The sequence below is a fragment of the Rattus rattus genome, chromosome 1 (assembly GCF_011064425.1).
Source record: "Rattus rattus isolate New Zealand chromosome 1, Rrattus_CSIRO_v1, whole genome shotgun sequence".
Taxonomy (NCBI): Eukaryota; Metazoa; Chordata; class Mammalia; order Rodentia; family Muridae; genus Rattus; species Rattus rattus.
This window is the reverse complement of record NC_046154.1, coordinates 29826651-29849470: the sequence shown is the minus strand read 5'-3', so window position 1 is coordinate 29849470 and position 22820 is coordinate 29826651. Positions and strand designations below refer to the sequence as shown.

General features: G+C 49.8%; 1 protein-coding gene across 1 annotated transcript in view; it reads left to right on the top strand.

Annotated features, from left to right (window-relative positions):
* Positions 1-22820, top strand: part of Csmd2 (CUB and Sushi multiple domains 2) — a 569599-nt gene that overhangs the window by 294920 nt on the left and 251859 nt on the right. The window contains exons 7-9 of the mRNA XM_032897562.1: positions 11440-11517; positions 16405-16492; positions 17203-17327. Of these exons, the coding sequence (XP_032753453.1) occupies positions 11440-11517; positions 16405-16492; positions 17203-17327 (291 nt within the window). The remainder of the gene's footprint in view (positions 1-11439; positions 11518-16404; positions 16493-17202; positions 17328-22820) is intronic.

The window sequence follows — 22820 nt, the reverse complement described above, 5'->3', positions numbered from 1 at the left end:
GCCTATGGCCTTTGTCCCCACTCTCACCTGGTGGTCATCTGGTGTCTGTTCCTCCTATTGCCACATCCCAGCCTGGCTCCACAACTCCGCTCACTTCCTGACTTTCCATGTGAGCCCTGGTGGCCCAGACATAGAAGACATTCCCTAGGGTCAAAGGTGGTCTCCTCTGCCTTCTAGAGGCCTTGTCCTGGTCTCAGTCCTCAACAGAATGGCTGTGTCGACCTGAAAACACATTGCATTGTAGCCCAGAGGCCTGACGTTTGTGAGCAGCAGGTATAAGCTATGTTTCTTGTTACTGTAACAAAATCCTGACAGAAGCAACTTCAGGGAGAAAGGGTTTAATCTGGCTCTCGGTGGGAAGTACAGTCCATCTTAGCAGGGAAGTCATGGCTGCATGTCAGTAGTCAGGAAGGAGGGAGGAGGGAGGGAGGGAGGGAGGGGGAGGAGAGAGAGAGAGAGAGAGAGAGAGAGAGAGAGAGAGAGAGAGAGAGGCAAACACATATGCTTAGCTTGCTTTCTCCTTCCTATTGAATCCTAAACTCCAGCCCAAGGAATAATGTCCCCCAGATTTAGGGTGACTGAGGCTCTGGCTCCCTACCCATAAGAGGAAGTCAGACAGAGAATGGAAGGAAGATGTTCTAAGTGGAGATGACCGCCCAGAGCAGGCATCTGAAACTAGGAACTGATGGATGTAGGGAGTCTCTTAAACCTCTTCCCTCTGGCCAGTTTTTGCATCTGAATTCTCTGGAGTTGTTTGTGAAGTCTGCCACATGGCCCATCGATAATTGCAGCTAAGACTACTGTGCTGGACGATGGCTCAGTCAATAGAGTATCTGCCACTCAATTTGTGTACCTGACTTGGGCTCCCCGGCACACATGTAGAAGGCAGCTGCACTAGCACACATCCTTAACCCCACTACTGGAGAGGAAAGAGGAGGGAAATGGGTAGATCACCAGAACTCACTGGGGCCAACCAGTCTAGCCAATCAGTGAGCCCGAGATTCAGTGAGAGACACTGTCTCCAAAAATAAGGTACAGGAAAACACCCAGCACCAGCATCTGGCTTTTATGTACTATACACACAGATACACACACACACACACACACACACACACACACACACACACACGTATGCATGCACATACACACACATACTCACAGGTCAAGAGTTCCCTTCCCTTCAGAAATCCCAGTAGCCACATGTTGTCTGTTCAATGTCAATAGGTCATACCAGCAGCATCCAATGATGCGTCCCTCAGAACCTCAGCTGGGCCACAATGAGAGCTTCTGCCAGGTTTGAAACGCCTCCAAGCGTCATGTGTGGCCAGCTCTGAGAAGCTTTGCATAATTTCCTCAATTATCAGCGATCCTCCAGCAGTTGCCTTCCTAGCGATGGTTTGTGCCAGAACCCAGGTTACTTTCCACATTATTTCCACACAGATGTTTGTCCCTCATTCACTGGAGCAATGGCTCCCTCCGAGGATACCAGGGCACCCTGATGGCAGCTTTTCCCATCAGCAGATCCAGTACCTCTCAGTCTACCTGTGTTCGTTTCTTCCCGTCCCCTTCCATGGTGCCATCAGTCTTGGGCAGGGATACTGCACCGACATCTTTTTCCCAGATGCTCCCTTAGGGGTCCTTTGTCACGGGACATGACTAACAGAATCTCACTGCTAGCCATTCCCACATCTGGTTCGCAGTCTTATAGAGTATAAGCTTTGCTCTGCAAGAACATGCCGCCATTTTGTTTCCCAAGTCCTTCATGAATTAGAAACATGCCTTCTTTTTCTTTTTTCTTTCTTTTTCTTTTTTTTTTCGGAGCTGGGGACCGAACCCAGGGCCTTGCGCTTGCTAGGCAAGCGCTCTACCACTGAGCTACATCCCCAACCCCCATGCCTTCTTTTTCACACACCACACCATCAGTCCCAATAGCTTTGACAGTTACTTCTGTGTCACCAAAGACTAGCAGGAACGTTCAGCCTTTTGACGTGTGACCAAGTTACAAAAAAAAAATTACAGCAGCAACAACCAATCTCATAATGTTTTAAGTAAGTTTATTATTTTTCTTGGCCCACATTCACAGCTGTCCTCAGCCATATGTAGCCTGTGGGCCATGGGCAGCACATGTCTGACCTAAGAGCATCGATGGCTGGACCTTTAAGCTAAATTTTATCCAAGAGATCTCTGACCGTGTGGCCACAGACTTTTGATGGTCATTGTCAACTTTAAGAGAGTCCAGTGCACTGGGGCCTGGAAACCTAGACAACTGAAGTGTCATGCCACTAAATTTACGTGTGCTATGGGAAGGGTGAGAGTTAGGATCTAGTCATCTCCTCTGTCTTAATTTTCTAACTTATTCAATATGTCTCTGTCCTTTGCTATGCTGACACCCAGCCAACCTCTGGGGTTGACATCAGAAATGATGCCACTAATCCCCCTATCTGCATTTGCAGACATTGTGGTGACACGAGCCCTCCCTTTGGGGAATGTCACAGATTTAGGTTGAACCTTAAGTTCTTTAAATATGATGGTGACAGGCGCCGTGACACCTGTCCCGGTTTCTAACAGACGAATGCCTCCGGCCTGACCCTTCCATTCAACTAGGCATGCCAATGCAGTCGCTAATGGTGCAAGTCTGTCTAGACTCTTCTCCATCAACTCTGGGGCTCGTAGTTTGTATTCATCCTCTGAGTCGGTTGTCCCGCAGGCAACACCAGCTGCATCCAGGAATCCTCATTCTTCCCTTTGAGGTGGCTTCGACATCTGCTAGGTCCATGCCCTATGGCCTTAGACCTCAGGCATCTGCCCCGCATGTCAGTCTGAATTGAAGAGCTCGCATTCTGGACACAAACTCTGTCCAGCACAAGATGTGAGTTGTTGAGGCAGAGAACTGGTGACTGAGCAGCAAGGCTGGACCACAGCAGCAGCAGGAGGGAGGGAGGGCAGGATGTAGGATGTACACGCATCCTGCTCATGTCCCATAAATAGGAGATCAGAATTCTGTTCTCAGACAACTACCCTTTGCAGCTTCAGGGCGGGGGGCAAAAATCTAAGAAAGAGAGGATATGATTAGACCGGAGCAGCTGAGATCCTTCCAGGAAGGGTTGGAGAGACTTTCTGAGGGTGAGCAAGTGATTTCAGGAAGAATAATTCGGGTTGACTTAGTCAATAGGACAGCCAGCAACTGGCCAAGGATGCAGAGTCTGAATCCACAGGCATGGGTGCTGTCTACGTCTGTACTTCCAAGAGCCTTGGGGAGAGACCAGGTTTCCCTCTGACCCCAAACAACGTTGTCTCCTATTATTTCAGCCTGATAACCTGAGCGTCAGACTAGAGAGCTGTTAGATCACTAGATTCTGCCTGCTCGCTGCGTGCCACGAGTCCCACTAACCTCTCCGATAGCGGGGAAATGTCTTGTAATTAACCAAAATATAGAGGATGAAAGGGGCAGCCTGGCAGTCTTCTGTAGCAGTTCTCATTCCGATTCCCATCAACCATTTAGAGCCGGTGTGCTTCCCTTGGGAGCCCAGATTCTCCACCACCTCCAGTGAGGAAGCACAGATCTGTGAATTGCATTCCCCGTGTGATTATCTACAGACATGGGTTCATGCGTATGCTTGTGAGGGTTCTAGTTGTTGACATGAATGACTGTATGTGCGTGGATGCCACCTATATGCAGGTGTGAACCAAGGAGTGTACGTTTGAGTGTACTGAGAAGTGTATTGAGCCAGGCCAGCACCAGGGCTATGCCATTTCTTCACTTCACTAGTAGTTTAGAGTCCTCCTCCTCCACCTCCTTCTTTCTTCTTCCTCCTCCTCTTCCTTTCTTCTTCCTCCTCCTCCTCCTCTTTTTCTTCTTTCTCCTCCTCCTCCTCCTCCTCCTTTTTCCTTCCTTTCTCCTCCTTCTTCCTTCTTCCTCCTCCTCCTCCTCCTCGCCTTCCTCCTCCTCTTCTTCTTCTTCTTCTGCGTCTGCTTCTCTCCCTCCCCTTCTCCCTCTTCTTCTTCTTCTTCTTTCTCCTCCTCCTCCCCCTCCTCCTCTTCCTCCTCCTCCTCCTCTCCTCCTCCTCCTCCTCTTCTTCTTCTTCCTCTTCCTCTTCCTCCTCCTCCTTCTTCTTCTTCTTCCTCTTCCTCTTCCTCCTCCTCCTTCTTCCTCCTCTTACTCCTCCTTCTTCCTTCTTCTTCCTTCCTCCTCCTCCTTCTTCTACTACTTCTACTTCTTCTATTTCTTCTTCTTCTTCATATGTCTCTGTTTATATGCATGTTCATATGCATATGTATGTGTATGCACACATAGCTGTGGACATGTGTTTCTGGAAGCCTAAGGTCGATGCCTGAAATCTTCCTTTTATCACTCACACTTCCACACTCTTCCTTGAGTCAGAGTCTCTCAATCAAACCCCAAATAAGCTTCTAGCTAGCTAAAATTCACTGTTTGGCCTGCCAGCTTGCTCTGGGGATCCTTTGTCTCTGTTTTCTAGGGCTAGAATTACCGCAAGGCAGCATAAGCCCCCACCCCTTAGCATTTTTGTGGGTTCTGGGATCTGAACTCCAGTTCTCTTGCCTGTATTTGTAAGTAGTCTAACCACTGAGCTATCTTCCAAGCCCCTTTAAATAAAACCCTCTTTCTATCAACTGGTGCCTAAGCACAGCCCCAGTGGCACAGTGTTTACAGGCACATTAATAAATGTAAGCACACTAATAAAAGTGTAAGCAATATGAATGAAGGTGGCCCAGAATTTCCCGAGGTTCTTACTGACTTACCCAACTCTTCCTTTGACCCTCCTTTCTTTTCTTTACTTTTCTTTATTCTTCTCTCAGATATTGGAGCCAGTTTCTCCTCCCTCCCTTCCTCCTGCTACCCTCACTCCTCTAAGAAAAGAACAGGCCTCCCAGTGACATCAACCAAACATCACGGCATAACAAGCTACGAGAAGACCAGGCACATACCATCACAGCAAGGCTGCACAAGGCCACCCAGTAGGAGGAAGAGCCCCACACGTAGGCAAAAGAGCCATAGGCAGCCCCACTCCCACTGATAGGATTCCCACAAGAAGAGCACCAAGCTGCTTAGCCCTGAGGTACATGCAGAGGAGTTAGGTGAGGCCCCTCCTTCCTGACAGGGCCTGCGGTTGTGCTCTCAGGGACTCTATAAGGGACACTCATTCTGTGCTTGGCCCCTCCCCCGTGGCACCCGCTCCACTTGGATCTGCTCAGTGAGCTCCTTTTGTGCCTGGTTTTCCTTGGTGTGCCATGTTCCACCCACGGTGGGGGGAGGGGGAAGGCTGTTTTGCTATATGCAAATCTGAGGTGTGATTGTCCCCTGGAATCCTTGCAACGGAATCCCCAGCCTGTGAAGGTGGCTCGTGATGCTAATGTCCCCGGTGATATATGGATCTTGCCTAGATCCACATTCCTGACTGTCTTCGACAAATATCCAAGAAGAACAACTTAAAAGGAAGAAAGATTTACTTTGGTTCAAAGGCCGCTGACACCATCATTTTGGGACTGAGGCACGGTAGCGGCAGTGTGTGGTGGAGAAGCTGATGAGAGGAACAGGAATAGGCCCAGGCCAAGCTGTACCCTTCAAAGGCACAGCCCCAGTGACCAACTTCCTCCAGTTAAACCCTTCCTCACACAGCCTGACCACCCAGTGGTCCTGTCAGATTTGAATTTCATCAATGGATAAAATCACTAATCCTGTCTCGAGGTGCCTCACAGATACACCCAGAAGTGTGTGGTTCCCGAGATCCTAGGTGTCTGACTACTTGAAAATTAATATTAACCGTCTTAAGTCAAGCCCCCACCCTTAACCTGATATTCAAAGTCAGCTCCTTAAACCATCCTTAATGTTGTACAAATACAAAAACAAGTTCCTAATTCTATCCAACATGATACGACTGTCCTGCATCCAACCCCCGGCCCCCCAAATAGCAGTGATTTCTACCCTAGAGCCTAAAGGCCAGTCAGAATGCAAAGTTCATTACCACAGTGTAACATGAATCTGCTTCTCAATAGAGGTCCTACCTACATGATTGCCCTCTGAGCTCCAGTCAAAACTTCCCACTAATCTCTGCCCACAGCATCTGAGGCTTCTCAGGCTGCACCTCCAAACTCCTCTAAATTCCCTCCCAGACCCAGTTCTATAGGCCTGTGACCCGACTCTGACAACCCCACGTCTCTAGAGCCGTTTCTCTGCTATGCATTTGTTAGTAGGATTAAAAATAAATTTAAGGGATAGAAGATTTATTTTTGCTCACCATCCAAAGGTTTCAGCCAGTGGTCAACTGGCCCCCTTGCTGAGGGCCCAAGGTGAGGCTTGGTGGTAGAGCAAAGACCCTCATGTCATGGTGCTCAGGAAGCAGAGAGACAGGCAAGTGCATGCATACACACACACACACACACACACACACACACACACACACACACAGGAAGGTAGGATACAGACCCTAAGGAGAGGCCCCAAGGCTTACCCCCTCCAGGCAGGCCCCCACCTTAATTATTAAAGTTCTCAGAACCTTGCAAAGCACCCTGGGCTTCATAAGCCTTCCCAGGGACACTTCATGTTCAGGTGGTGAACAGTGACCCACTTGTTAGCTCCCAGATGGTGTGGGCCAGCTGTAAACTATAGCTCCCTAGAGGTCCGGGCCAGCTGAGCTTGGATAGGAATTTTTATTCTATTCTATTTTATTTTATTTTATTTTATTTTATTTTTTTAGATTGTTTAGCTGGAATAAGAAACATCTGCTCAAAGAGTTGTGACCCCTTTAGTTCCCAGGCTAAATCCTGGGCGAAAATCCTGCCCATTGATTCTGATGTGTGTCCAGTGTGGCCTCTTGATACCCCAATGATATCATGGATTATGTAAACCTGGAGACCCAGCTCCAAGGAGTAAAAGAGTAGCAGTGTTAATACGTGTGGTAACTTTTTAGACTCCTCATTTGGCACTCATCCTCTTGGTAAACTCTGCCCTATGGTCAAGGTGTAAGCAAGTAGGGGAGGGGCATGAACATGAGCTCCAACTTGGGCTGTGGGATGATGTCATTCCCTACTGAGAGCAGCCCAGTTAGCAGGCCATGAGCCTGAGGATTAGGCAATTCTGGGGAGAGAAGGGTGGAGAGGGTGAATCCTGTCTTAGGGTTTCTATTGCTGTGATGAAACACCATGGCCAAAAGCAACTTGGGGAGGAGACATTTTACTTCAGCTAACAATTCCACATGACACTCCATCACGGAAGGAAGTCAGGGCAGGAGTCGAGGCAGGAACCTGAAGGCAGGAACTGAAGCAGAAGCCACGGAGGAGCCCTGCTTACTGACTTGCTCCTCCTAGCTTCCTCATTTTGCCTTGTTATATACCCCAGAGACTGACATTATCTACAGTGGGCTTGGCCTGCTCTCGTCAATTATTAATCAAGAAAATACCTCATGGGCATATAGACATGGCCCACAGGCCAGTCTGGGAGGGGACATTTTCTCAGTTGAGGGTCCCACTTTCTAGGTGTCTTAGTTAGGGTTTTACAGACACCATGACCAAGGCAACTCTTACAAGGACAACATTTAACTGGGGCTGGCTTACAGGTTCAGACGTTCAGCCCATTATCATCAAGGTAGGATCATGGCAGTGTCCAGACAGGCATGGTTCAGGTAGTTCTACATTTTCATCTGAAGGCTGCTAGCAGAAGACTGACTTCCAGGCAGCTAGGATGAGAGCCTTAAAGCCCATGCCTACAGTGACACACCTACTCCAACAGGACCACACCTTCCAATAGGGCCACTCCCTGGGCCTAGCATATACAAACCATCACACCACGTAACCCTAGCTTGTATCAAGCTGACATGCAATTAGCCAGCACAGACCCGCAAAGTCAGGAGCCCGTCTAGGGTCTCAAAAGGACAGGGTCATAAAAGACTTTTCCTCAGTGCAGTTTTGAGAGAGAGGGGAAGAGTCATCTCCCTTGGCAGTCCGTCTCTTCCTGGACACGGCTCACACACCCCATCAAGAGCTCTAAGGAAAACCAGCGAATCGGGTGCCCCTGGGAATGGGGTCTGCCTGCGCTCTGCTTCTCTCCTCCCTACCCCTTCCCTCCAGTGAACACCAGAACCAGAGACAGGAAGCCATGAAGACCCTCCCCAGCCACACCCTTGCCTCTTAGCCAGGTGTGGTGAGCCATCTCTATAGACTTACCTCAGATGGGCTGGCTGCATTGGGTCAGAGACGCTGCCCCCCCCCATGGTCCCCCTGTGCCCTGGGAGCTCGGGGACAGGAACTTCCCTCACAGTACTCAGACAGCTCAGTTTCTCCCAGGGATGGTTGACTCACAGCCATACTGTATTAGCCGGGCTTGAATAATGCATGCTTCCTTGCTAATGCCCTCCGTTTGATAATGCGCCCATGTTAGTGTTCATTGGAAATTTTCCCGCTGGATACACACAGAGAGCATCGTACATTTATAAAGGAGGTTCCAGAGCACAGAGGGAGGATGGGGCTCCGCGGTAGTGACTGGATTTCATCATGCGCCCCACGTAGACAGTCACTTGTCAGGAGAACAAATTTCTTGGCCGGCTTTCTTGTTTAGTTAGAAGTGGAGGCACAGGGAGGCTCTCCTGCACGCCTGATGCTGTGGACCTTGATTTGGAGAGTGGCGTGTTTCATCCCATCCTAAGTGAATATCAGAGTCTTCGGCATCTGAACCAGGACAGGGAAGGCTGAGGATGGTGGGTTGTCCCCTTGGAATCATTCAAGGGGCTGGTCACAGAAAGCTGGGGTCTCGTCTCTGTGTTCTCACTCTAGTCACCTGACCCTCTTTGTTTCCCAGTTTTATTTTCTATCAAGCAAAGTGTACTACTAGCTAGTAGGCAAGGAGGTTGGATGTTTACCTGGTGACTGCTTCCTGGGATCCTAGATACTCTTTTAGGCACCTAGAGTAGGGCAGCCAGTCAGAGGGCTCTCCGTGGTTGAGCGTACAGGGCAGCATGAGATGATAAGGGAGCCAGGTATGGTGGCACATACCTTTAACCCCAGCACTGGGGAGGCAGAAGGCAGATCTATGAATTTGAGGCCAGGCTGGTCTGCATAATGAGTTCCAAGCCAGCTAGGGCCACATAGTAAGAGCCTGCCTCAAAATAAATTTAGTTAGTTAAATCATTAAAGAAAGAAAAACTAAAAATGACACAGTATGGTAGACCATTCAGGAGATGGACTCAGGAGGGTCAGGAGAGCTGGGGCGGGAGGTGCTATTTTAATGGAGAGCTGGGTAAAGACTCACTAAAGAAAAGGGGTTTGCCCAACTGTTCCCAGAAAAGGGGGAGCAAATCACAGGCATGTGATGGGAAACATTTTAGAGAAATGGGCAGTCAAGGCAGTCGGTATTCTTGGCACACTGTGCTCACCTTGGGGAGGCCTGTGTAGCCGGAGAAGACTGGTTGGGGTCAAGGAGAAAGCTAATGAGGCCACGGGGAGAGCCAGTTAGTCCTTGTGAGCCATTTACAGACTCCGGCTTGTGCTCTAGGAGAGCCTGCTGCCACCAAAGAGCCCCTAAGCAGAAATGGTCTGCCTTGCACTTAACCAGGATTCCTCTGACCCTTGTGCTAAGGGCAGGCTACTCAAAGACAAAGGAAGAAGGCAGGAGATCCTGTCAGTCAGGGAAGAGGTGTCAGCAACTTGGGTGACAGGTTTGGAGACCATCACAGGTGGCTCGTGGGGTCTACCTTGGGGAGGATTTACTGAAGGATTGTGTATCGTTCAAGAGCATGGAGCCAAGACCAGTGAAGAACTGGTGAAGCTACCAGGGTCTGGCACACAGCAAGTGCCTGGGTACAGCTATTATGACTCCTGGGCATTGGTGAGCAGGGCTGAGTCAACAGCCAGAGGCCAACTGACAGGGCACGCAGGGACCTAAGATCGTATAGACGAACCAAGGTTTATCACCAGAGATTCAATGAGTTCTTGGTCACCAGGAGCACACCGTGGGGAACAGGGGCAGCCAGACCAAAGGAGACAGATGGGGACAAGATAGACCAATGTAATCTGGAGCTCTGCCTTCTGCACGCCACTCGGCAAAGACCAGAGGAGCTGTCGAATGCCAGTCAAGATTATTATTTTATACACTAGGCTGCCACCCAAGTTCCATACCTCAGTGGCCTCCAGGACTCAGCTTCTCATGCCCTGAAGTCAGTTGGTATGGGCTGGGTCTGGCTGAGCCTATAAGCTCAACTCTATAACCACATCTTCCCATGGTAATGAAGATGCATCGGGCAAACCTAATCCGGCAGGTGCTTTTCAAGGCTTTGGATGCAAGGCCTCCAAGTGTACAGGGTCCAAACCCAAGGTTAAGGGGTGGGAGAAAAATATACCTCACCTCTGCAATGACTACAAAAATCATACCACAGGACAAAGATATAAATAGCCCACTGGTAGATTGCTTGCCTGGTATGTATGAATACTGGGTTTAATTCCCAGTGCCACACGATATTCATATCACAAACGGTATGACATGGGGAGTAGTGACAAATGGAACTTGACCCAGTTTACCACTCCCTGTCAGGGCTGGCTCAGAACTTGTGGGGGAAGAATTATACATTGCAGGCATGCAGAGGGCAGACTGTGCACTCCTTAGGTTTCCATTGCTATAACAAACACCTGAGGCAAATACAATTAAAAAGAAGAAAGGGTTGTTTAAGATCATGACTTCAAGAGGAATCAGTCTATAGGTTGAGCCTACAGCAGCACAGTCCATGATGGAGGAAGAGGCTGCTCGTTTCATGACAGCAGGGCAGGTCTAGAGTCCAAAGGACCCTTATAAGGGCACACGTTTAATGACATCCCCATAAGTTCCACTTACAGACGCTTCTAGCACCTACCAGTAGTGTCGATGGCTGACAGTCGAACTCTTAATACATAGTTTGCGGGAGAGCATTCCAGATCCAAACTCAGCAAGCTACAGATGCTCACCAAAGATTCCTCAGGGAGATGACAGAAATCATTTCATACCCAGAATCCTCAGCAGCAGTGGAACTTCACTCCCATGAGAGACTTTGGCAAACCCTGAGCCCTTCAGACACCACAAGGCTCTGGAGCCCCTTTCCTGCCTCCCTCAGCATCCTGTTCCTTCTTGGCAGAGACCCTGCTACCCCTACTATACAGGAAGCTGGATGTCCCAAGCCAAGAGACAGGATAAATCTGACTTGCAAATGTGTCCAACGCGTGGCTCATGGCCCTTTGCAGCACGGCCATGAATACAGTCTGAACATATTTAAAATGAGATTAATTTACTTATGGTTGGCAGTGTTTTGGTTGCTGTTGCTGCATCCCGTGGTTCTCAAGCTCAAACTAGGCGAGAACGTTAAGTCACAGCTGTCCAAAGAGTGGGCACACGTCATTGACAGGAACCCCTCCAGGTCTCAGACTACCCCTCCAACCGTCTTTTCCTTCTGTCCTTTCTAGTCAAGAAGCAGATTGAGCTGAAGTCTCGAGGCGTGAAGCTGATGCCCAGCAAGGACAATAACCAGAAGACGTCAGTGTGTAAGTGTCGCCTGGCCCGCCCACGCGTGCCAGCGCATAGGGCTCGTGCTCGGGTCCGAACCTCTAGCGCTGTGACCAGCTGTGAGCCCAGGGAAGTCGGCCTCTGCTAGATGGCTTCCCTGGTCCCTCCCTCCCTCCATCTGTGCCTGGACTCACAGAGCCTGCAGCTAATGAGCAGCCCCAGCTGCTCTCTGCCTTCTTCCTCCGTCATCTCCTTCCTCCCCACCCCTCCTCACTCCCCATTCGGTCTGCAGTCCAGGGAGTCATTTCTGCCCATTTCTTTCTTTCTTTTTCCTTTTGAACCACTCTCACCTGCTAAGACAGTCCTCTTTCTAGTTCCTCTTCAGGCTGGGATCTGGAGGTGCATGTGTGGGGTGTGTGGCTCCCAAGGTCAGATTGTGCAGAGGAAGGGACATGTCTAATAAACCCTCTAAGGGTGCTGGACCTGGCTGGGCAGAGTGAAGTGGGGACTTGGATCATGGCTCTTAGGGGTTGTGGGGAAATCCTGGCGGCGACCTGCTTGGGCAAATTGCGTCTTTGGGGGCTTGTTCCTGCTACCCTTGTTTGGAAGACGAAAAAGAGGTCTGGTGCTGGGGAATGGTCTAGAACATCACATCCAGAGAGACACCTGCTGGGCCTGTGTTGAAGGTATTTAGAGTGTAAGCCTTGAGGGTGGGACGTAGATGCCCATCAGGAAGCAGGTACAGGGAGGCTACTCTGGTTGCCAGGAGACTGAGTTTCCTCCCTGCCACTCCATCTAGCTACCCTCTCTCTCCTTCATCTTCCTCCTCCTCCTCCCCTGACCTGTCCTCCCTCTTTTCCTGTCCTATCTTACCTCCCTTGGCTTTTTTTATTTTTTCTCCAATCGCCAGAAGGGTACTTGGTAAAGAAAGATGGAAGAAAGCCACCAGGTTTCCAAGGTCTGTGCTGGTGTCTGTGGCCAGAGGAAGGCTGGGGGCAGAGGCCATTGGGGGCCTGAGTAGAATGAACCAGAGTGTGAGGACTTGCCCTCGTCTCACACTCTCTTAAGTAAGAAGATACTAGTGGTTCTTCACCTGTAGACCAGAGTCTATGGTGGTCCCTGCTCCGGGAGGTTTGATGGTAGAAGGAAGCTAGAGTTCTCTGCTTTTGTGCTTGATTAAGGATATCAGGGGTAAAGACTGGACCCTAGGAGAGCTCTGGTCTAGCCCTGAGCCCTGCAGAGAATCATTTGCCTTTCCCTGAGCCCAAATGCTCTTGACATAGCCATGGAGACAAAATGAACAAAAGCAACTGTGTCCTTACTTTGCCACAGAGCCCCAAATACACTTAAAGAAATGTCCAGCGTTGCGTGGTGGGGAGGGGAGGGACCCAAGTGTTTATCTCATGCTACCCTAGAAACTAATGACTTTGTCTTAACATCTATAAAATGGGGATACAGAACTCTAGCCTCCCTTCCTTCCAGGGATGCTATGGGTCTAAGATGAGCCTTCTGCAGGGCCTTCCTTACTGTGGGAGGCCCACAAAGTAGCTGAAAAATATGGGTTGTGTCAGGGGTGCATTTATCTGAGAGAGTCCATGGTTTTCGTCACTTACACCTTCCCCGGGTGCCCACGACAGCCCCAGAGAAATTACTAAGAAAGTAATATAAACAATCTTTAGACATACATATGTATGTGTGGTATTTCTTTAACAAGTTTTTAATCTCCAATGTAATACTTCCTAAAAAAACGTGTGATTTTGGCCCACGTTTCATCGAGACAGTGGATGATGTCTGCATGGATTCATCATATATTTTCTGCTTAGACAACTTGGTCCATGCACAAGTTGAATGGTTAGACCCTGAGGACATTGTGGGGCCATGCCTGGTTGGGTCAGGATTACCCTTCATTTTTGACTGCTCTCCCCACAACCCCCAAGTCGCCAACAGTAAGTCAGTACCAGTGTCTGGTTTAGACTGACAGCGCAGGTAGGAAATTCTGAAGACAGCAGGAAATGCCTTTTGCTTCTGCAATTCATGTAGTGATCTGATCCCTGGACCTAAGTTTGTTCATTTCCTGGAGAGCTGGGTAGGTCTTCCAAGGGCCTCATGGCCCAAGGAAAGGGTGCTAACTGGATAAGAGCTGCCTCAATGGTCTGTAGCTTCCTGAACAGTAGTACTTCAGGGGTTGGCTGATGGCTGGGAGGCAGGGCGGTGGGCGGGCTTGGTCATTCTTAGCTTTGACTCAGCCTCATCTGCTGTCTGGACGGCTGTCCATACTGAACGAGAGGGCAAAGAAAGTGGTGGGAACTTCTGGGATTTCTCAAGGTGCTGCTAAGAGGTGGGTGTCTCCATTGGTAGGGACCTTGGGATGGGTGTGGTCTCTACACAAGTTGAATGGTTTAGGATCTGAGAACGATGGATACTTAGCTTAGCATCTGCTGCAGTTATGGTCCACAGGCTGGATGACAAAGCCATCAGGGACAGGTCTTGGGATGAGGGACCATCTTCTCCTCCTGGTTACCACCTTTACTCCCCAAGCCCCTGCTGTCCTGGAGCCCCAGTTGCCTCTCCTTCCTGTCCTTGCAAAAACACCATGGCTTGCTGAAAACTCACTCCACGTCAGAGACTTCAGTCTCGCTGCCTGGGCCTGCAAGTTTCGGGATTGGTGGGGATCACAGTTCTGTTGACGATCTAATAGGCTCAGTGAGCAAGGAACAGGGTAAAAGCTAACGAGATGGCGAGATGCCGTGCCTCAACCTAGCGGTGTGCAGCCACCCACAAGGCCTTGTTGACTTTACCACACAATCAAGAGTTCAGCCCGTGTCTGCTTGAGCCTGGAGCCTCAAGTGGCCAGATTCCCTTCTCAGCAGTCCCCTGGGCTACTTGGAGATGCAAGCAGGGGCTGTGCTAGGCCTCTGCTTGTAGCAATGAGCAGGAACCTCAGCATTGGCTTAACCTTGCATCAGCTACCAATGTCCTCACAGACCCAGGCTCAGGAGGCCCCTGTCCTCTCTCTCTTCCTGCCTTATCCTTTCACATCCTCCAGTGACGCCCTCTTTTCCTCATCCATTCACACATCACACACCTCACCAAACTCTCGATGTCCTTGACCTAAATGAGCACAGGGCTTCCTTCTGTAAGTACCATTTTGCCACCAAGGGCGCTTCACTTTGTTTGAGGTCTTGTGTTTGTTTGTTTTATTTTCTTTTTTGTTGTTTTTGTTTGTTTTTTCTTGCCACACAGCCCTGGCTGACCTGGAACTTGCTGAGTAGCGCAGGCTGGCCTTGAACTCATGGAGATACACTTTCCTCTACTGCTCAGGTGCTGGGATTAAGGACAGGTGCCGCACACTCAGCTGTGCAGAACCCTCCAACAGCCTCCCCCCCATTCCCGTGTATTTGGGATAAGACTCATAACCCCCAAAAGCCACGCATCTGAAGCCTCGTGTTCCGCCCTCTCATCTCTCCCTCCCCTATGCTCTAGCTGTACCTGATGTTTCCCCGCCCCCCAGTTCTGCCTCTCTGTCTCCACCTCACTCTTCTGTGCTTGTCTTCTGCCTTTGCCACTGTCCCCATGTATCTAAATCTCACCCCTGTATAGGACACATGCTAAGTGTCGCCTCCTCTGGGAAAACGTTCACACTTCTCCCAGTAATACGGGGCCGGTTCCCCCACATCTGAACATCACTTCAACACCACCACTTCTGGTTCTGAAGTCCCTTCAACGTTCCATGGCTTCCCTCCATGGGAAACCTCTTGAAGACAGTGGTCATTCCCTTGTACCAAAAAAGAAAAAAAAATGGGTTTCCATTGTGGAGAATGAGTGAGTTGTGTGTAAGGTGGGTGATAAGAGTGCCTCTCTCGTACTGTGGGGTGCTGAGTGGAAGAGAGGGGAACGTGGGCGAGCTCAGAGACTGTCGCCATAGACACCCTGTAATCCCTCAGGATTGCTGTTGGGAGTCATGAGATTGGCGGGGTCCTTGAATAAACTTCTCTGGGCAAGGTGGCGTAAGTTCTCAGTCTCTGGGAAGGCAGAGGTGTGAAGTTAGGCCAGCCTGAGCAATGTGAACCGTCAAAACCAGCGATCATGCAGGGCCCAGGGGTTGCCCGCTGTCTGCACTGTGTGTGTTCCGCCGCCCTAGACTGAGCTCTGCTCTAGTTCAGGCAGCCATGCATAAGATTTGGGTTTTAAAAAACGGTGTAAGAATGTTGTCCCAGCTGCTAGAAATACCCCCAGATTATATCTGGTTGGTGCTCTTGACCGGTGTAACATTGGGAGGGGAGGGGAGAATTCTGGTACTTGCTTATTGTGGTCTGACGGGAAGAGGGCTCTCAGAAGAAATGTCCGTAATCTGAGCAAAAGCCCCTGCTTTGAACTTGAAGCTGTCTCTCTCTCTCTCTCTCTCTCTCTCTCTCTCTCTCTCTCTCTCTCTCTCTCTCTCGTCTATCTCTCGTTTATATCTCTCTCTCTCTCATTCTTTACCGTTTCTGATCATGTGTTCACATTTTATTTAACCTCCTTTGAGTCATCTCTTCATCGGGGGCTGAGGTTGGGGGGCGGGGCGGAGTCATTTCATCTAGAGTCTCCATCCCTGGATCTGAAGTGCAGGATGGGGAGGTGACCAGAGCCTTTGGACAGTCCACTTCCGGCCACGGGTGTGGGATGAGGGAACGGGACGGTTGTTGAGCAAGAGGGGCCGTCTCAGAGCCCATATGATGCCAAAGAATTTCACTTGGATTTTTCTTGCAAAGGAATTTATGGAAAGTAGCCTCCTACCTTGCACAGTCAGGAAAGCCCCGGCATCCTCCACAACTCCGGTGGAGCAGGGCCTCGGCCTGTCTCCTCCTCCCTCCCCGAGATGCTGTCCAGCCTGGTGCCCTCCTGAGACAATCTCCCTATGTGTATACTGTTCTTTTGCCTTGTAGTAACTCAGGTTGGTGTGTCCCAAGGACATAATATGTGTCCAGATCCCGGCATACCTGAAAGGGGAAAAAGACTAGGCTCAGACTTCAGGTAAGAAACTACTTGGGGACTTTCTGGCTGCATATGGTGTGTGGTGGGGTGACCTGGGCTGGGGTTGGGGGGGGGAGGGGACAAGACCTGGCTTTCCTGGAAGTGGGATGGAGAGGGTGAGATGGGTGCAGGGTGACATTTACTGGGAACAAGCTGTCGTCTCTCCTAGTCTGATCCTTGGAAGGATATCCCTGCCGTACGGGGTATGACCGGGTACAGCTAACACATACCTTTGTTAAATGGCCACCAAATGCGTGTAGCCAGCCAGAGTTTAAAGGGCTGTCACTCTTTGACATGGTACGTGAATGATGTCGGGCCTATTGTTGTCTGGCAGACCTCAGAGCCCCTCAGGTAGTAAATTCTTGCAGTTTTGTACTACCAAGGCATCTTCCCATATCTGTCCATTTTCACCCTGGTTTATGGGCGCCATCAGCCCACCCTTAGCCCTAATTGATACTTATCTCCCAGCAGTGCTCTCGGCTCACAAAGTCTCCTTTTAACTCAACCCTAAAGCCATCAAATGTTCCCAAACAACTAAGATGAAGGGCAGCTGCAGCCTCCCACAGATTTTAAGTGGTGAACAGAAGACGGCAGATGAAAGGCCAGAAGGAGAAAGAATGTTCCCCCAGGAGCCAGGAGCCAGGGTGTTCTCCTCAGGGCAGGGCTTAGCAGGTCCAGAGAGAGAACTCATAAAACACCTTGTCTCCCAGGTTAGGATCCAGCGTCCAGTTCACCTGCAGCGAGGGCTATGACCTACAAGGGTCCAAGCGGATCACCTGCATGAAAGTGAGCGACATGTTTGCAGCTTGGAGTGACCACAGGCCGGTCTGCCGAGGTGAGGGCACCTGGGGAAGGGAGTTCACTCAGACATGCAGGCTGGGCCTGGAGACCTAGCATGGGGCCATCCCCAGGCTGGCTCATCTTGCCCTCTACTACTCCCTAAACCTCAGATCTCACATCTTTGACTAATCACCATGTTTATCTGTATCAAGGCCTCTGCTAGGAGCAGGCATAGAGAAGTGAAGGTGGGGGGGACAGACATAACCCCGGCTCTACATGGGCTTCATAGTCTGACAGGGGAGGGGTAGAGAGGTGGGGAGACAGACAAAACCCCTGCCCTGCATGGACTTTATAGTCCGACAGGGGAGGCATAGGAAGCAAGTTGCTGACACATTGCCCAAAGAGATCAGAACCACACAGAAATAGGAAAGCAAGCCATCCCACACACTCTTGTCTTAGATCCATCTATTCTAACAAACATACATCCTAGCCTTCTGCCCCCAGTGCTCCCATTGCTTTGCCCACACTCTGCAGTAAACAGACCTGTGGTTTCTGAAGCAATGTTTTTAGCTGTATCGCGATGACACGGGAGCAAGGCATCAAAAGCCCACTCAGTGAGCTTCTCTGACAGCAGACCTGGCCATCCTGTCCTCAAGGGCCCTACTGCCCACACTCTTACCTATCATATAAACCAAAGAAGACTGCCTGCCAACAGCCATAAATTATCCAAATGTTGGAAGTGGGCGAATGACCGTCAGTGGGGCAGAACGACACTCAGCTCTTAGATAGCCCCAGGGAGCTGAGGATCCCTCTAGGAGGGAAGGTATGTATTGCCCACAGAAATGGTTCTATCCTGGATCCTTCTGACCAAAGGTGATGCTTTGTTTCGTAAGCACCTTTGCATCAAGATGAAATTCGAGCAGAGCAGGAGTGGGCTGGGAAGGAGAACTAAACCATGATTATTTGGAAGAACATGAGGTCAGAGCTAAAACCTGGTCCGTCTTGTAAATGTGTTGATGAGGAATCTAGAAGGGAGTCATGAAAATATCTTCCAGTGGGGCCTTCTATTCATTCCGACTTGTTCAGCTTTGAGGTGGCCATGATGTCCTGCATATGCTGGGCCTTGTGACTTTCTGCCATGTCATTCCTACATAGCTAGACTTTTTTTGTTTTTAAGTTGGGGACACAAAGGAAAGCATCCTAAGTATAACTGAGGTTGTGGACAGACCACCCATTTTCCTCTGGATCCACCTTCTTCCCCTGCAAGATTCAGGGAGCTGACCAAATGACATATGTCAAGCACTCCACGGCTTGGCAGGTGCTAGAAGGAAGATGGACATCCTACAGATGCTGGGGACATCCCTTTTGGTCATCACTTAGAACGGGGCCTGGAACCCAGTAGGTGCTTTATGACAAGTGTTGAATGATTCCATGGGATGGATGAATAACTGAAGGCCACGTGAGTCCAGGTGCAGAACCCCAAGCCACAGAAAGGCACAGGGTATCTAGTCTGCAGACCAGGAGACCTCCGGCCAAGACGTCCTTTCAGAAGCCAAAGCAGCAAGGCCTTCAGATGGTAGTGAAGGCCACACTTCTATTGGAGGAAGGTTGTTCTTAGTCACAGTAGTTCACTTATGAGGAAAAGCCCAGGATGGGGAAGAGCTAGTGTTCTAGAAGGTGGTTTTAGTCAAATAATCTGCTCGTGTGTTTTCTACAGATACGTTGTGGGCCCCACCTGAGCTATGTCTAGGGAACCTGATACTGGACTAACCTCTCTGTGTGCTTTCACTAAGCACTGGGCTTCTTTCTCCTGTTACCCTGTTGTACCCCATGCCACTGTGAAAGCAGGTGGCAGGGGGCTGGCCCTTCTAATGCAGCCATTGCCACTTCTGTAGCTGTGTGTCCTTGGGCCTTTATCTTGACCTCTCTGAATCCCTTTTCCTCCCTGCTGAATTGAAGACTCACTGCCCGACTGCCCATCACCAGGTGAGCGAGGTGAACTCGAGTTCTCATGTAGGAGTGGCACCGGGACACCTGCGAGGCTCACGTGCTCACCTGTAACTTATCCTGCTGCACAGCTGGCCCTTAGCCAGAGCTACAGAGCACATCTCATCCTAGAATGGCCGTAGGTTCCCGTAGAAGCCACTCCCCTGTCCACCGCAGTCCTTAAGCTGGCTGATATCGGCTGGGGCTCTTCATTAGCCTTCAGTACAGTAAATGAAAACCAAACCGTCCCTACTTGTTAACTGGGATAGAAGCAAGGCACTTACTAAAGGGGTGGGGGTCTCAGCACAGCCTGACCTTCCTGCCTTCCTCTTACTCATGGCTCCTCTGGTGCAGTCTGGTGGACAGGGAGACTGTGGAAGCCCAAGGCTTAGATTGAGATGATCGTTCTCCAGCCTCCCTGAAGGTCAGGAGCAAAGCTCCCTCTTAGATGCAAGTCCTTGAGGCTCCCCCACCCCCGACCCTTTGTTTTAAACTAATTGGAATTTCTACAGCAATTGCAATTTCTTTCTTTCTTCCTTCTCTTTCTCTCCTTAATTTTTTTCCCATAGCTTGGGTGAACCTCACTGTTACTATTAAAAAGGGACAAAAGAAAGGGACAAAAGTCCTTCAATCACACGAAGCTCCACTTTAAGGCAGGTTACCCAAAATGGAGAGGTAAAGGGTTCTGCCCACCACACATGGGGTATTGTTTTCCCTCTGATGCCTGTGAAATATGATGTGGCTTTAATTATTCACTTTTCCACACAATTAATTATACTATAACACACAGACAGGCAAATAATAGCTTCTCAATAAATGTTTGAGGGCCACCAGAATGAGCCGGATCTGTGATTGATGTGAACAAGGACTGTGGAACCAGGCCCTCGTTTTGGAAGTTCTGACATTGGTGATGCTCCTGCCTTTCCTTTCCCTCCCAGCAGAAGAAGTCAGCCTCTGCTTTGGCTCCTGGAAAATCTTCGTTGTTTTAAGTTTTGAGACAAGGCCTCAAGTAGCCCAGGATAGCCTCAAGGATGACCCTGAACCTTGGAAACCGCCCCCTCTGTCCTCCAAGTGCAGGGATCACAGACACAGCACCGTACCCGGTTTCCTATAAAAGCTCGATTGTGCAGAGCATGCTTTCAAAAAGGCAGAACACGAGTTGTATTTGTTACTTTTACGTTTGTGTCACCAAATACCTGACAAGGAGTGAAAACACCTGACAGGGAGTGAATAGGAAACAAGACTCTGTGTGTGTCTGTGTGCATGTGCATGTATGTGCGTGTGTGTGTGTGTGTGTGTGTGTGTGTGTGTGTACGTGCACATGCACAGGGTGGTGGTGCCTGTCTGTGTATCTGTGCGTGTGCATTTAAAATACAGTAATTTAGGCTGGACTGAATACCATATGTAGGACCCAAAGGCCTAAGTTCAAGTCCCAACTTTGCAATTAAGAATCTAGATGGCGCAGGAGACATTACTCCATCTTTTCCCTTGACTGCAAAATGAAAGGGAACATGGGAACTGTGCACAACATAGGCTAGACATGATCATTACACATGTCTGTTTCCTTCCTTGGTGGCCACCACAAGCTCAGATTCCTGAACCAAACCCTTAAACTCGGTGTCCAAGTGTCCCCTCCCTTCCCTTTGTCCCCTTCCTTAATGTCTCCTCCCATTCTCACGCCTCCCCTCCCTTACCCTGTCTTCTTTTCTCTTCTGGCACAGATATCCTACTGAGTCACTAGAACTCATGCCTTTTTGTCCCAGCCCCTTACCTGTATGTGCCAATGAAAAAGCCCCCACTTATTGAGACATTCATACTTGTCTAAAGCACAGCATTTTTCATCATTTCCTTATGAGGCAGGTGGCAATAGCCATTTTTCATGTTGAGCTGAAACTCCTAGGAGTTGACCAACTTGCCTAAGGGCACAACAGTGCCAATCAGTTGAGCTGTTTCAACCCCTCGCTCCAAACGCTCTGGGCCACTTGCTCTTGAGAATGGCACTCGGACCTCCGTCAGAGCCAGAATATGGGGGAACTGTGTGGAGCAGCTCCCCCTTCTTGGTAGCTTTGTTTCGACTGAATTTCAAACGTCTAGAAAAATTGCCATTTACATACTGAGAATTCCCCCTCTGAGAATACACACCTGCTTTGAAAGAGTTAAGGAGGAAGGATGAAAACCAAAACGTGTGTGCTGTTTCTCAAGCAGTGGTGGGCCACTGGGGTCAGATACTCCAGAAAGGTCAAGTGTAGGCTACCAGTAGGATTAAATGGCTTGGCTCAATTTTGAAGTTGTTCTACAGGAAATTGGGAGGGAACCAAAGGAAGACCAGGGATAGAAGGCCAGCTTATTTGATGGCGAACCTTGAATCTATGATATGACCATGGTTGTCCCAGTGGCCACTAGGCCCGGAAGTTAGGAGGAGAAAGCAGATAAGAGGTTTGAACAATGGCAGTCTTTTGATCAAGTATGGTATGAAGGTGTGGAGGGAACCAGAAATACTGGGGAGAGGTCTTCAGGTCCATTCTGGGTGGCGAAGAGGAAAAGGGAGAAGGAGATCAGGAGGGTCTAAGATGGGAAGTCTGGAAGACAGTGGATGAGAAGGGCCTAGGGTGTAGGATACCAGGGACGTCGTCAACAGAGTGACCCTACTGGAAGTATTAGTGAGATAAGACAGGTTGCTGTGATGACTGGACTTCCTAGTTCCAAGGACATCAGGCTTCTGTGTATGGCCACAGATGTGGCTGCTCCTGGGATGGAGAGGACAGTGGTCCAGAGCCTATGGAAGGGACTGGCATTTCAAAGAAGGGGTCACCTCTCCTGCTAGAGCAAGAAAATAAACATCAGCAGGCAGGGTTACACCTTGGGGACTCAGGAAGAGCATGCGTCTGCTGGATAGCTTCCTCCAAATATAGGAAGGAATCAAAATCATCAGTCAGGAGAACAGAGCAGAGGAAGGGAAGGGCGAGAGGCCAGAGGGCCCTTGGAAGGCATGAGAAGGTCTTTGGGAGGCAGGAGTGGGTGAACTCAGTGAGCTCAGTGGCAGGGTTGTTGGGAAATCCCTGGGAAGAGTTTGAGGTGGGTAACGAACTCAAAGAGACACAAGCTTTGCTGCTCTTGTGATTTTTTTCCCATCGAAGCTTAACTACGTGAAGGCATAGATGGAAAATACCCAGGAGCGGTCGGTCAGTCCACAATCGATTTCTCCCGTGAACTGATTAGAGGGGAGAGAAGAGAGACTTGACCATGAGGCCTAAGCTGGGTTAGAATGGAAGGGGAAATGAGAAAATGGAAGAAACCTGGTGAACTGAGAGAGAACACCAGTCGTCGCCACTGGTCCAGTGTACGTTCCAGGAACTGTCAGGCACATTCGCAGAAAGAAATGACAACGGAAGGAAAAGGATGTTCACCACAGAGGAGGTCAGAAGCAGGGGTCGGAGAGGAGGAGGACTTGGGTTAGGCAGAAGATGTTGCAGCTACAGTGCAGACTGTAGACTCGTAATGGGAGGCCAGGTGTGACAGTGCACGCAGAGACCGAAAGTCACAGGGTAGCCTAGGCTACAAA